The following is a 13,353-nucleotide window of genomic DNA, read 5'->3' as shown; positions in this document are numbered from 1 at the left end:
CTCTGTGCTTTCTTTCTGAAACTTGTGTTGGATGCTGGACCTCAGGAACCGATTGTCTAATTTTACCTTTTTCTTCCTGATTTCTCAACTCTGTCTTTTCGTACTGCTGCCCGGGAGATTTCTTAAACTTTATCCCCAACACTTCTATGAAATTTTAAATTCCTGCTGTCGTATCTTTAATCTACAACAACTCTTTCTTGCTCTCTGACTTTTCCTTTCACAGAGCAGCCTCTTCTTGTTTGGGGAAAGCAATACTTTGTCTATTTAATTGTAGTGGGTTCTACATTTTCTTCTGCTTCCCACCATATCTTTGTACCCTTTCTTTTCCCTGTGGTTTTTGTTTGCTTTTGTTTTGAATTCTTGCTATTGGTTTTTTCTCTTGTTCCTGTTAGAAGCATTCCTCAAATGCCTGATGGCTTCCGGCTGCCCATAATCCAGCTTGAGGCACTCAGAAGCTGGCTAGAAGCACAGTGTGGAAGGACTAAGCTTACCAGCTGAGGAGTGACAAGGGTCCCATCGGCTTTTTCACTACTGAAGAATACAGAGTTTTTCTTTTCTTCAGTGCATGTTGCACACAAGAACTGCTGCCCCAAAGACGGCTGGACTTCTGTCTACACTGTGGTGGGAGCGGCTGTCCACGCCCCTTTGGCTTGGCCAGGCAAAAGACAGCTGCAGTTTTCATGTGCCATGACAAAGATGTGTGAGGAAAAATGATCCCTCTGTGCTGCCTTCTCCCGGCCTCTCAAATTTCAGCCTGTTGAACTATTCAATGCACGGTAAATGCCATCAAGAGAGCCGAGCACCAGCCACAAGGCAGCGCAGCCATCCCTCTGGTCCTCCCAAGAACCCTCCCTGAGGACCATCTGTGACTCCATCTTCAGAGGAGGGTACAGAAGCCCCGACTTGGGTCTGACACCAAAGCCTGGGTTCGTGCCATGGCTGGCCCTCACCTTACCCTGTGGAATTTACTTGTGTTCTTCAAAAAGAATGGGGTTCCCGGGGAGACAGGGCACCAGCATTCCATGTGGAACTGCCCGACAGGGTGAGAAGGGCACAGAGAGAAGACCCCAGAAGATGCTGCTTCTCCTGCTGGGCTGTCTCCTGCCTGCCGCCAACGGGAGGAGCTGCTTCCACTGCTGGCCAGAACTGCCAGCCTTGATAGACTACGACCTGCAGATTCTTTGGGGCACTCCAGGGCCCCCCGCAGAGCTCTCCCAGAGCCTCCACTCCCTGTTCCTGGAGGCTCATGACTCCCCGGAAGCCTGGTATCTTGGTGAGGCACAACCCCGAGACGAGGCAGGGAGGCTGGCTCTGCACCTGGCCTGGGGTCTTCCTCCCCTGACTTCCCTTTGTCCCGCATCCTAATCTCAGATGAGGATCATCTGGAGGAAGAAACAGCCAAATTGTTCGATCACGTAGATCAAGCCATTAAGAAGTTGCGAGATGGTGAGGAAGCCGCGTGTCCAGGGCCCAGGGCTTGGGTTAAGAATGCCCGGCTGCGGGGCGTTCCCCAGGACGCCATTGGCCTGGGTGGGGAGACGGATGCAGCGTCTATCTGGGTGCTGCACGGAGTTTCTGTTTAGGAAAACTGGTTTGAATTCCCCACCTTAAGAAAGTTACGTGATTGATTCCACCTGTGAAATGTGGGTGATAAACGCACCCTGTCCCTCCTACTCCACCCAGATAAACCGTTACTTCTGGAAGAGATTCAAGTCCATAAGCAGCTGTTCTGCGAGAGGCTGGATGAAGTATCCGAGGAGTTGATGGAGAAGGGTGAGAGGTGGGGCTGGCCCCTGCCCACGGCCCGGCCCCCTCACCGCCCAGCCCTCCACCTCCCCAAAGCCTCGAGGAGAGCAGAGTCCAATCTGTGGCCCCCTTCCAGGCCCCTCCCCCAGGAGCCCCATCCCTGCCCCCTACTGGGCACCTGTCCGTACCTTCCCCAGCTCCACCTCCTGCTCACACCCTGACCCCTCCCGGCTCTGTCTGCCTCCCCCCGGCGCCTCAGTTTCTCTACCGTCTCACCCTCCCGGGCAGCCTGCAATGCATCCTGTGGTGAGTATCTCTGCGGACGGGGCCTGGGCAAAGGGTGAGGGGCGCCTGGACCTCTCTAAGGTTCCTGCCCATCCTCTCACAGACCTACTCTTCCCACGGGAGGTCATCAACTGTGCCAACTGCAGGACACACTTCCTCACCTGCAAGGACCCCACCCTCTGCCCAGGTCAGTGGTCCATCCGGCCACCCGCTTCCCCCACTCCACCCGCAGGCCCATTTTTGTCTCTATCTGAACTGTCTTCCTCCTCTGCCCAGCCCTGACCTCTTCCTGCTCTCCATCCTCACTGGTGAAGGTAGCCCCTTCTGGGATCTCTCAATTCCACGTGTCCAGCCTCAGAGCCATAGGGCCACCTGCCTCCAGGACATCTCCACTGGAGGTCCTCAGGTCCTCAAAGCCAGCATGCCTGGAGACATGTCCCAGCCCATCACCACCCCAAAATCTGCTCTCCCCTGGGGACCCCTCAGCAAACAGCCCCACTCACGCCCTCAACCTCCTAAACCAGGAATCTCCCTCCCCCTTACTCAGCACACATAATCACCAAGTCTTCCTAAATGATTCTTAAATATGTTGCCATATTTTCATCCCAATGTCCACCACTCTTCTCCAGGCATCTTCATGTCACCTGGATTATGGCAACATCTCCTAGCTGGTCTTCCTGCCCCTCCTGGCCACATCTTCCTCAGCAACCAAAGAACTTTCTCAAGGAGCAAATCCTAGCTATAACACTCCCTCTTTATAACCTTCAGTGGCTCCCAATTGCCCCCAGACAAAGCCCACCCTCCCGGAAGGCCCCGTGTGAGCCGTCTCTGCTGACCTCCCACCGCCCCTGACTCCCCAGCCACACTGAGCTGCTGACACACTAGACAGCTTCATGCTTCTGTCCTTGAACATCGTGTCCGCTGCCTGGAACACAGTTTTGCCTCTTGACCCTCTGAACTGAACTCCTACTTGTCTTTCAAAGTCCAGCCGGAAGTCCTGTTGCCCAGGAAGCTTTCCCCCGCCAGCTCCCACCCACCCCCTAAGGCTTATCAGCCCCCTCGTGACCACTTCTCCTCTGCCCTGTCCCCTTCCCTGGGACAGCACACCGTGACTGTTTGCCTGTCTCCCTCCTAGAGAGCAGGGCCCTGTCTCACTCGTCTCTAAAGTATTCCAGGCACACAGTAGGTGCCCAGTAAGTGTTTGCAGGTGAGTGACTGAGTGAGCAAGTAAAAGAAGAGAAGAATGTGGCCAGCTCTCTGAGCCAGGACGGCGCTGACTGTTCCCCTAACGCCTGGCTCCCCTTCCACACCCCCAGCCGTGACCCGGAGGACCCTCGTGTGGGCTGTGAGCCTCGGCATTGCTCTGCCCCTGGCAGCCATAGCTGGAGGTGGGTGAGTGACTTCTCCAAGCCCCAGCGTCCCTGAGGAAGACACAGCTACTCCTTGACTGACCCAGCTCCCCCCTGTTTCCTGGTCCAGATGTTACGTTTGCTGGCGCAAGAAGAAGAAGAAGAGGGCAGAAGAGGTACTAGGGAAGGGGACCCCTGCAGGAATCCACGGCCCCACAGAGGGAATGCCGCCTCTGCCTTGGGGGTAGGAAGGCTGGAGGCCCCAGCTCCGGCTCCTGGGGTCTGACATCCAGAACAGAGTAGGATCCAGGGTCAGGACTCACAAGGGCCACCCATCAGCCTGCCAGTGTGAGCAGACTCAGCGGGGGCGAGGGGCCCAGGACACAGCAGCTGCCGAGCTCTGGGTCCCTACCAGATGCACAAAGTGTCCTCCGCCCATAGCTGCCATTGTCCCTCTGCAGACTCACTCTCCACTCTTTGCCACCCTGCTCCCTGACCCGTACAGGCTACCCACATGGCCCCTTTGGCCTCAGCTCCTGGTTGGGTTCGGCCAGCTCGAGGTCAGAGGGTCAGAGGCGAGGCCCCGCAGGGGTCAGGGTTGGAAAGCCAGCTTCTTCTGTCTCAGCAGGGACCTGGCAGCCCACTCATCTCCCACAACTGAGCAGAGGCCGCAGTTGCTGTTAGGAAGCTCTCTCGTCTCTGGGTTCCGGTAACGCTTCCTCCCCTGACCCCTCCCACCTGGGGTGGTAACAGCTCTGAATTTCCCAGGCCCAGGAGATCGCACATTCTCTTGTGGTTTCCCTGCGCCCGTGCCTTGTAAATGTCCGTCATTAAAACACCCTCCTAACTTTCTGATGGACTGTGCCATCTCCTTCCTGCTGGGCCCTGGGCAGACTCGGCCAGCACTCTGGTCTTCCCCACGTGGTCCCGTGGGACTGTTCCATCTCCTCACCCTCCCCCACTGGTCCCCACCCTTCCCTTCCAGAAACACCACTCTGCCACTCTCCTGGTCCCAGCAGCGGTGGCGGCATAGGCTCTCAACAGCCTCACCTAATTCCAACACCAGAGACGACGGCAGGGGTGGCCTGGGTCCCTCGAGGGGTCCCTGTGTCTGAGTGTGGAGCAGAGGCAGCAAGACACCAGCTGAAGGCCCCAGCTAGAGCAGGGAGTGGCAGAAGAGCACAGGAAACAGGCTCCAGTCACAGTGACAGCAGCGCTCACCCGCGTCCTAGCCAAGATGTCGCCCTGAGACACTGAGGTCCCCAGGGGGTCACTGGTGCTGCTGGCAGTGAAGTTCCCCTGGCTCTGCCCGTGGGAAGACTTTGCACCCTCTTCCTCCATCTCCCTCCACTTCCCTTTCCTTCTTGGCCCCCGAGGCCACCAGGTTAAATGGAATCCCCTTGTCCCCCAGGCCCAGCCTGGCACCTTCCCCTCAACCCCGTGCCCCACTCACAGATTCTCCCAGCCTCTCGGCCTCAGCCCAGGCTCTCCCCTGAGACTAAATGGAACCTCTCCAGCAAACTTGAGCCACCAGGTCCAGGGCCCTGGTCAGCAGGTCAGCTCCTGGGGGCTGAGGGAAGCAGGCCTGAGGCTAGAGCTGTGGACAGGCAGCCCGGAACCTGGACTCAAATCCTGGTTCTGACACTAAGGCTCTGGGTTGCCCCCTCTGCATCCAGTTTCCCCATCTGAGCATGGAGAGAGGGATGCAATGCTATTGCCACGCTGGTATACCCTGACCCTCGAACCCACTGGGTTCATATTTGCCATCCCATATTTGCTCATGCTGTGGGTCCAGATTCTACATGCTAGTTCCCCTCTCCTCCTGCAGTCCATGGAAATCCTCCCAGGACCCATGGGCTAGCTCCTCAACAAGACCTCATGTGTCCCTAGGCCCTGCTGCTACTCCCCCTGGAGCTGGCGGCCAGGCCGGAAGCAGGCTGACTTCGGCAGCAGCATCCCATCCCACTGGAAGGGCCACTCCTTGGGCAGGGGTGGGGGCACTGCAGGAGACCCAAGCAAGACGTAAACAGACCATAACCACACAGCCAGGGGAGGGAGCGCTGTGACTGTCAGCAGCCATGGGGGCCCAGCTACAAGCATCTCCAGCTCCCCCAACGGGGGATCCGGGAAGGCCTCCCTGAGGTGACGTCTTCAACTGCAGAGAGGCTGGGGAAGGCAGGGAGGGAGGGAGGAGCATTTCATTGAAGGCTCAGGGTTGCAGCGGAGGTATGAGAGATCCTGATAGGGTCGAGCAACTCCAAGAAATGCGGTGTGGCTGGAGGGAGAGGGCCGGGTGAGACGTGGTGAGAGGTGAGGCCCGTGGAGGCTCACGAGCCTGTGCAGGCCTGAAGGGAGCCCGAGAGAAGAGCCCGGGACAGCAGGCAGCAGGGAGGGCTGCGGGAGAGGCAGTGGGGTGTTTGCCAGTAGCAGGCCCGAGCCCTGGGGAGAGGACAGAGACACAGAGTGGAGAAGGGCAGGTGCTCCCTGAGCAGATGTGGCTGCAGGGGCTGGGAGCTGAAGCACCCCTTCCCCCCAGCCCCGCAGACCCGCCCCGCCTCACAAAGCTGGGGAGGGGTCCACAGCTGTAAGGCGTTTTGGAAAGCAGAAAGCACCCCAAGGACATAGCCGATGCTATGTGGTGAGGATGAGCTCGTAACCATTCTGGGTGACGGGGCCAGAGACCCCAGGCGCTGGTCATGGACGTCCAGCAGACTGGTTCTCCCCACACGTCTGTGAAAGCTGGCTGCCACCCAGGACCTAGGAAAGGCCAGCCCTCGTGTGGAGATGTCATTTTCCTACTTGTATTTAAATTGGGACTTAGACCCTCCCCTCAAAAGTACCCAGAGCAACTGTTCTCTGATGCATGCAGTAAAAATAGGAAAGCCTGGGTATGATTCATGAGAAGTGTGAGTTGGTGTGTTTGTATGCACGCATCTCTTATCAACAGATTTTTATTTGTGGGCATATTTGCATGAAAACTCGCTATTGAATCCTGCTAGAGCAGGAAGATTAGGGAATTCTGAGTCAGGTAAACCTTGGTCAAGGTATCGGCTCTGGGGGCTTTTGCTTCCAGTTACGATGGAGCGGCTCGTCGCACAACACTCCACCAAGGGCAACCAAACGTAAATATGTCACAAGTGCGAAACAAAACCAGAAGTCCTGGCACAGAAGAGGTAGGACCAGTGGGTCCACGGTCCCAGCAGGCAGGCGAGCGCTGTGCGGCCAGCCCATGCTCCGCGGCGCGGCCCCAGCTGCGGGGAGCTGCAGAGGCACAGGAGGAGAGCCCGGGGGGCTGGGCTGGGGACCACCTGGAAGTTCTGAGAAACCTACAGAGCATGCAGCATCGTCATGAGAATAAGAGGGAGAATTGGGAGCTCCAGCTAGTTAAGTAGTTAAGTAGTTAAGATGACTTTTCAACAAATGGTGCTGGAGCAATGGGTCTCTATAGGCATCTATGAGCCTGAACTTAAGTCTCACACATTGTTACAAAAATTAACTCCAAATCGATCATGGGGTTAAATGTAAAATATAAAACTTTTAGTGTAAATCATAGCAGAAAATTTTAAGAATCTAGAAGAAGAATTCTTAGTTGACACCAAAACACAATTCATGAAAGGAAAAGTTGATAAATTGAACTTCATCAAAATGAAAACTTTTGCTCTGTGAAAGACCCTGTTAAGAGGATGAAAAGACAGGCTACAGAGAAAAGATGTACAAACCACATTTCTGGCAAAGGACTAATATCTAGAATATATACAGAATTCTATTTTTTTTTTAAAGATTGGCACCTGGGCTAACAACTGTTGCCAATATTTTTTTTCCTGCTTTATCTCCCCCCCCGTACACAGTTGCATATCTTAGTTGCATGTCTTCCAGCTATGAGATGTGGGACACCGCCTCAACGTGGCCTGACGAGTGGTGCCATGTCCGCGCCCAGGATCCGAACCCTGGGCCGCCACAGCGGAGCGCGCGAACTTAACCACTCGGCCATGGAGCCAGCCCCTAGGATATATACAGAATTCTTAAAACTCAGCAGTAAAAGTCAAATAATACAATTAGAACATGTTCAAAAACTATGAGAGACATTTCATAGAGGAGGATATACAAGTGGGAAATAAGCACATGAAAAGATAACCAACATCATTAGACATTAGGAGAATGCCAGTAAAAGCCACAATGTGACACCAGCACACACCTATCAGAGTGTACACTGGCACTCTAACACCAACGATGTCAGGTGCTGCTGGGGACATGGAGCGAGCAGATCACATACGGTGCTGGAGAGAAGGTAAGACCGTACAGCCATACTCTGTGTGGGGTGGGGCATGGGGTGTGTGCACACATGCCCCCAGAATCCACAGGTTTCTAAGCACTTTCACTAGCAGGGTCGTAGGGTGGCCCTCCTCTTAGCCAGTATCCAGATGCCACCAGCATTCCTGCTGATGAGCAGGGAAGTCTTGGAAAAAGGCCCTTTTTCAGGATCTGGCAATGTTCTTGTGTACTTCCAAGCCTGACTAGTCAGTCTGGAGCATCCTAGACAAGAGCCCCAGCTCCCAGCGGGGCTGCCCTCCACTCTCCCCTCCCAGCCATCAGCAACACCTCCCAACCACAGCTCGGCCTGAATCTCCTGGTGTTGGTTTTCCAAATCTGCCATGTGCCCCCTACCTTCTATCTGTGGTCACACTGAGCCTCTCCCTCAAGGAAGCTCGTCTCATATTGTCCTAGCTCCACCACACACCCATCAGAGACTCTGCTGGGCAGGAGGAAAGCATCTGAAACTTCTCTAATTTCTATTCTATGAAGATGCTTGTCACTTTATCTCATTTAACCGTAACAACATGGAGTAAGCATTATAATCCCCTTTTCGCAGTTTGCAGTTGAAGAAATTGAGACCCAATGAAGATGTTACTTACTCAGGCACGTCTTCTTTCCAAAGAGCATTCCAGACTTTTCCATGGAGTCTGAAAGCTGGAAAGGAGATGTGGAACCTGGGAACTGAGGTGAAGTCTTACCCTCCACCCTTGCATTCCCGCCCAGCAGCCATGATGTGTTGCCTCTGCCGGTGGTCGTTTTTAGCAACTAAAAGGATGAAATCTAGTCCTCTCACGCATGTTTCCTTTCTCCTGCCACTGCCTGGTTCACAATGGAAAATGCCCACAGCTTTTCTAAATCAATTTTCTGGTTTCTGTTTCTTACTCTCTCACTTATTGAGCGCCTTCGGTTGCCAGGCACTGTGCTAGCTTCATTGCATAAATCATGCCTGGTCCCCAACGTAACCCCATGAGGATTAGGTTATTTTCCCATTAGGCGTCAGACCCAGCTCTGCTCCCATCAGCTGGCTCACTATAATGTGTGGACGTGTGTGGGTGGCATGCACTGGCAGACATACCCTCAGAATACACAAGATTCATAGAATATACATACATGTGGTCATATCTCAGGCCAAGGCCCAGAGACGTTAAGGAGCCAAAGGTCTCCCAGCTGGTTCACGAGCCAAGATTTTAACCCCAGCCCATCAGCCTTCAAAGACCCTGTACTAAGCTTTCCTCCTGCTTTCCTGACTTCAGAGCGAATCTGCTGCATGCAGGGGATCAGGAGGGGGCGCCAAAAAGATGCAGAGCTGTTTCGAGGGACTAGAACCTTAGCAGAAACGGGGCCGGTTATTGAGAAATGAAAATGTAAGGCTCATCCTGTCAGAGGAAAGCCATCAGCAATCTATGGTGTTAGCTGATGGAACCTCCTTGACTGGGGTCCACCTCCTTGATGAAAGAGACGTCTAAACAGAGACAGGGGCATATCTTCACTTTTCTTTGCAGCTAAGGATCTGGATTTTTCTATGACTCAGGAAATTCAGAAGGCTTTCACGTACGTTCATAGTTCTGGGGTGGGCAAAGCCTTACCTTTACCAAAGTGCCCATGTGGACACATGGAGACCACCAGATACCCCTGGAGACTGAGCGCATATTCCGCAAACACACAGCCTGCCAAAGGAAGGGAGCCGTCGGAAGCTCCCGGAAGGAGCGGCCATAGTTAGAGATGGTTCATTGCCTCCCCTCCCTGCTGCTGGCCGCAGGAATGGGGTCCTGCACGTCGCCCACCTGTTTCACATCACTGACATCTTTATGACCACGTTTTACATGAGAACGTGCCACCTTTCTCCCCTTCTCGCCCCAGCTCTGCCTTCCTCTTGGGACCTCTTTCTTGTTTGTTGGCTTCAGTGTGATTTGTCAAATCTCCCTCTAACTGGGCAAAGGGAATAACACCTGCATGTGTAGGGATGGGGCTGGAGGGCTACAAGCAATAGGAGGGTATCTCCAAGAGCGAATTGAGTCTGTTCTTGTGATTCCCAAAAAAAGAAACTGAGATGTGGAGAGGTCAGCACTCAGCTGATTGGTAACAAACAGAACAAGGTGCCATCTCCTGGTCCAGTGCCCTTTCCATTGAGGCATGAGCCCTTCTTCAGGAGTGATGGAGTGTCATTCTCCATCTCCAAGCCATAGGAGCAAAGAACTCTAGGCCCAAAGGGCCCAGGGGGTGTTTCTTTCTGGAGTTACTGCTCTAGCTCCACCACTTTTTGAAGACAAAAGTGAAAGGGATAAAATGACTCTGAGAAGAGGGATTTGTTTGAAGTTCTAGAACTTTCTGACTTCTGGGGACCAGTCCATGCTTGAGTGAGCTGAATGGTGAAGGAGGGAGGAGGCAATCTGGGAAGCAAATATCAACTCCATGGAACCAAGCAGTATTGAACATACCACTTATTGGTCAGCTACCGTGTGCCAGGCAGGTGATTAACGTTAGCCCTTTTTAATCTCCACCTTGACCACGTGAGCTGTGGACCCTTATCCCTATTTTGATGATGGGAAATCCAAGGTTCAGAGAGGTTGGTCACCTACTCAAAGTCATGTAGCTAGTCAGTTAACAAGCTGGGTCTGTGCCAACCCAGAGCCCTTGTTCCTTCTAATGTACCACATTGCCTCCAGCGATGGCTCCCCAACAATGAGACAGCTGCCTCCAAGAGGCTGGCTGCTCACCCAGAAAGGGTCAGGCAGAGGGGAATGGACTCCAGGACTGTCAGCTCTCTCTGACTCTGACCCTTGGACACCATAGTTAGAAGCACAGATGCTGCACCCAGGTTATGAGGGTCCCATCCTGGCTCCATCACTCTCTAGCTGCATGATCCAGGGCAAGTTACTTAATCTGCTTACTGCTGACCCCCCAGAGAGACAGCCAAACAACGTACTGATCTAGCAAAGTCAGGTTTATTGCTCCTTGCAGTGAGGGGAGCCACAAGGAAGGGCAAAGGTGGGATACTTATAAGGTTTGGGTGGTCCAGTTCAGTGTAGCTCTTCCAAAGCATGGGACCTAACTGGCATTGTGCAAAATTCATGATACAATAGGATTGGTGGACACAGCAAGGAGGGGACTGTAAAACAAGTCCTTGGAGTGTAAACAGATATTTGATGAGCTCAGTTGAGCAATCCATTTTGCTTAGAAGGGGCTACCCTCTTGAGGGAAAGTTGAATAGTCTATTACCCAGAAAAATGGATTTTCAGGAAGTTCTGAAACAAACCACAAAGTTATTTGCAACTTCACCTTCCTGGGCAAGAATGTCCTGCAGTAGCAAAGTCATGTTAGTGTCAAATGTCCAACAATAAAGTCACATTAGTGCAGACAGTAAGTTCTGGAGTGTGAATTATTTCAGTTCTTACTCCTGTTCCTCAGTGTTCTCATCAGCACAATGGGGAGAGTGGTGGCACCTCTTTTTTGGGGCTGCCGTGAGAAATAAGGTCATGTGTATAAAGACCTTAGACCAATACATGGCACTTGGTAAAGATATTAGTCTGCTCATGCTGCTGATATTGAACATCTTAATCTCAAGTTCGTGTGCTGATGCACAGTCAGCCAATCAGACATCAGTGCTTGCAGCTGGAGAAAGGTTTATTTGAATTGGCCAAAACGAGAAGGTGGGAGGACAGGTTCTCTCAAGTCCACCTTAACAAGAGAATAAAGCAGAGTTTTACAGAGCTAAGGGCTTGGCAGGAGGAGTTTCAAGAAACAAAGGAGTCCCCCGTGTTTCTTTCCCTCCAGATCAGCCCTTGGGCAGTCTGACTTCTGGGCTCAACAGCAGCTGGGGACTGGTTATCTGGTGACGGGGAAACCTCCTTGAAGGTCTTCTTTTTCTTCTGCAAAACAAGCTCATAAATCCGATGATCCTTGAGTCACCCATCAGGTTAGACAAGGAAACAGCAAATTAACAAGACTAACTTCTTTTCATCTATGTCTGTGTTGGGAAGAGTTGAAAGGTAATCTTACTGGATATTTACGGTAACCCTCAGGTACCTGGCTTCATGGCCGTAACAAAGTGCCACAGACTAAGTGGCTTAACAGACATTTATTTCTCACAGTTCTGGAGCTGAAAGTCCAAGATCAAGGTGTTGGCAGGCTTGGTTTCTCCTGAGGCCTCTCTCCTGGGCTTGTTGATGGCCATCTTCTGGCTGTGTCCTTACTTGGTCTTCTATCTGTGCATGTCTGTGTCCTAATCTCTGTTTATAATAAAACCAGTCATATTGGACTAGAGCCCACCCTGGTGATCTCATTTTATTTAATTACATTTTTAAAGACCTCACCTCCAAACACAGTTGCATTCTGAGATACCTGGGAATATGGGTTCACACAACACCCATAGCTTCAGCTTATCGATTTTATGGGGGAACACGATTCAGCCTGTAACAGCAAGAATGTGCTGATATGATCATTTCATTGGATCCCTCAGCTGTCATGTGCCCAAAGGGCCAGACTAAGCTCTGGCTATGCTGGGCTATTTCTCATTCCTCAGACGTGCCGTTTGCCTTACCATGCTTTTCCTCTCTGCCCCCTTCAGCTGGGTAATTCCTACTCAATTTTAAGGGCTCCACTCAACCCCTCTTTTCTCTAGGAACCCCCCAGGACACCCCAGGCCAGCGCAGACTCCTGCTCTCCACAGCCTTCCTCAGCTGCCTTCTGCTCCAGCACTGACCCCGCCGAAGTGCCATCGGGGGTGGTCTGCTGGGTGGCATCTGTCTGCTCCACAGAACGTGGAACGCAGGCTCAGTGCCGCGGGTACCTTCCCACCTGCCTCGTCTTGTGCCCCTAGTCCCTGGCGCCAGGCCTGAAAAATGCTTAACTAATACTTTTTGAGTAAATCAATAAGCAAACAATATGAACAAGTGAGTAAATTTCCCTGGTTGTTTTTCCCTGACGAGTTACTGAATTCATTGGTCACTTCATACAAACGGATCTCACAGTTCCTACGAACGGGCGAGAGAAGACGCAGCAAGAGGACACCTGACTGCAGAGACGTGGACCCTGGTCTTAGTTGGGACAGGACTCCTCCCCATCATTCGTTCCTGGGGTGAGCGGGGCACCGAGCTGTGGGCAAAGGGCAGGGTGCTGGGGCGGCCCAGGCTGTTGCTCCTGTCAGGTGAGGGGTGGAGCTGGGGAAAGACCTTCCCCTGCTGTGAAAATATGGCTCAGCCCCGACACGCTGAAGGGCGGCTTGGCTGTTTATTTGCATCACAGGCATTCTGTCCTTCTTCCGGTCCTCCACCTCCGCTTCCAGCGTGGCCGCAGCATCACCGAGTCCCTGCCCCAGTTCCCACCGCCTATCCACCCTGCCCTTGTGTCTCTCAGGGAACAGACCTCACACTCAATGAGGGGGACACCAGTGCTCGGCACCGCTCCTCCCTCGAGCTCTTGGGCTGCACGTGAGCCTGGGTCTGCTAAACTCCTCGGGGTCCATTGGTGGCCCCGCTGGCTGCTTCCTGGAGGGACCAGTTCCTCCTACCCACCCCTGTCTTGGTACACGCCCTTCTTCCTGCCCAGAGCCCCCAAAATGCACCAAAATGTTTGCAATGCCCACTCCACCGCCTCACTCAGGATGCACCTCAGCTCGCTGGCCCGTGTGGGCGACATCTGCTTCCTTCCTTGTTATGAC

The 13,353-nt window shown here is 53.2% G+C and overlaps 1 protein-coding gene across 1 annotated transcript; it reads left to right on the top strand.

Moving 5' to 3' along the window:
- Window positions 1-1,074: 1,074 nt before the first annotated feature.
- TEX51 (testis expressed 51) lies at window positions 1,075-13,127 on the top strand. Its single transcript, XM_046659848.1, has 7 exons — window positions 1,075-1,219; window positions 1,372-1,446; window positions 1,684-1,773; window positions 2,135-2,218; window positions 3,348-3,423; window positions 3,511-3,556; window positions 13,050-13,127. Exons 1-7 carry the CDS (start codon window positions 1,075-1,077, stop codon window positions 13,125-13,127), a joined length of 594 nt encoding a protein of 197 aa, XP_046515804.1.
- Window positions 13,128-13,353: the final 226 nt, after the last annotated feature.

This window comes from Equus quagga, chromosome 4, assembly GCF_021613505.1.
Source record: "Equus quagga isolate Etosha38 chromosome 4, UCLA_HA_Equagga_1.0, whole genome shotgun sequence".
Taxonomy (NCBI): Eukaryota; Metazoa; Chordata; class Mammalia; order Perissodactyla; family Equidae; genus Equus; species Equus quagga.
The sequence above is the reverse complement of the archived record's forward strand: the minus strand, read 5'-3'. Positions and strand labels throughout refer to the sequence as shown.

Coding starts and splice junctions, on each gene's coding strand:
- TEX51 (XM_046659848.1), top strand. CDS start 1,075: ATGCTGCTTCTCCTGCTGGGCTGTCTCCTGCCTGCCGCCAACGGGAGG. Junction 1,774..2,134: donor CGAGGAGTTGATGGAGAAGG/GTGAGAGGTGGG, acceptor ATCCTCTCACAG/ACCTACTCTTCCCACGGGAG. Junction 3,557..13,049: donor AGAAGAAGAGGGCAGAAGAG/GTACTAGGGAAG, acceptor TGTGTCTCTCAG/GGAACAGACCTCACACTCAA.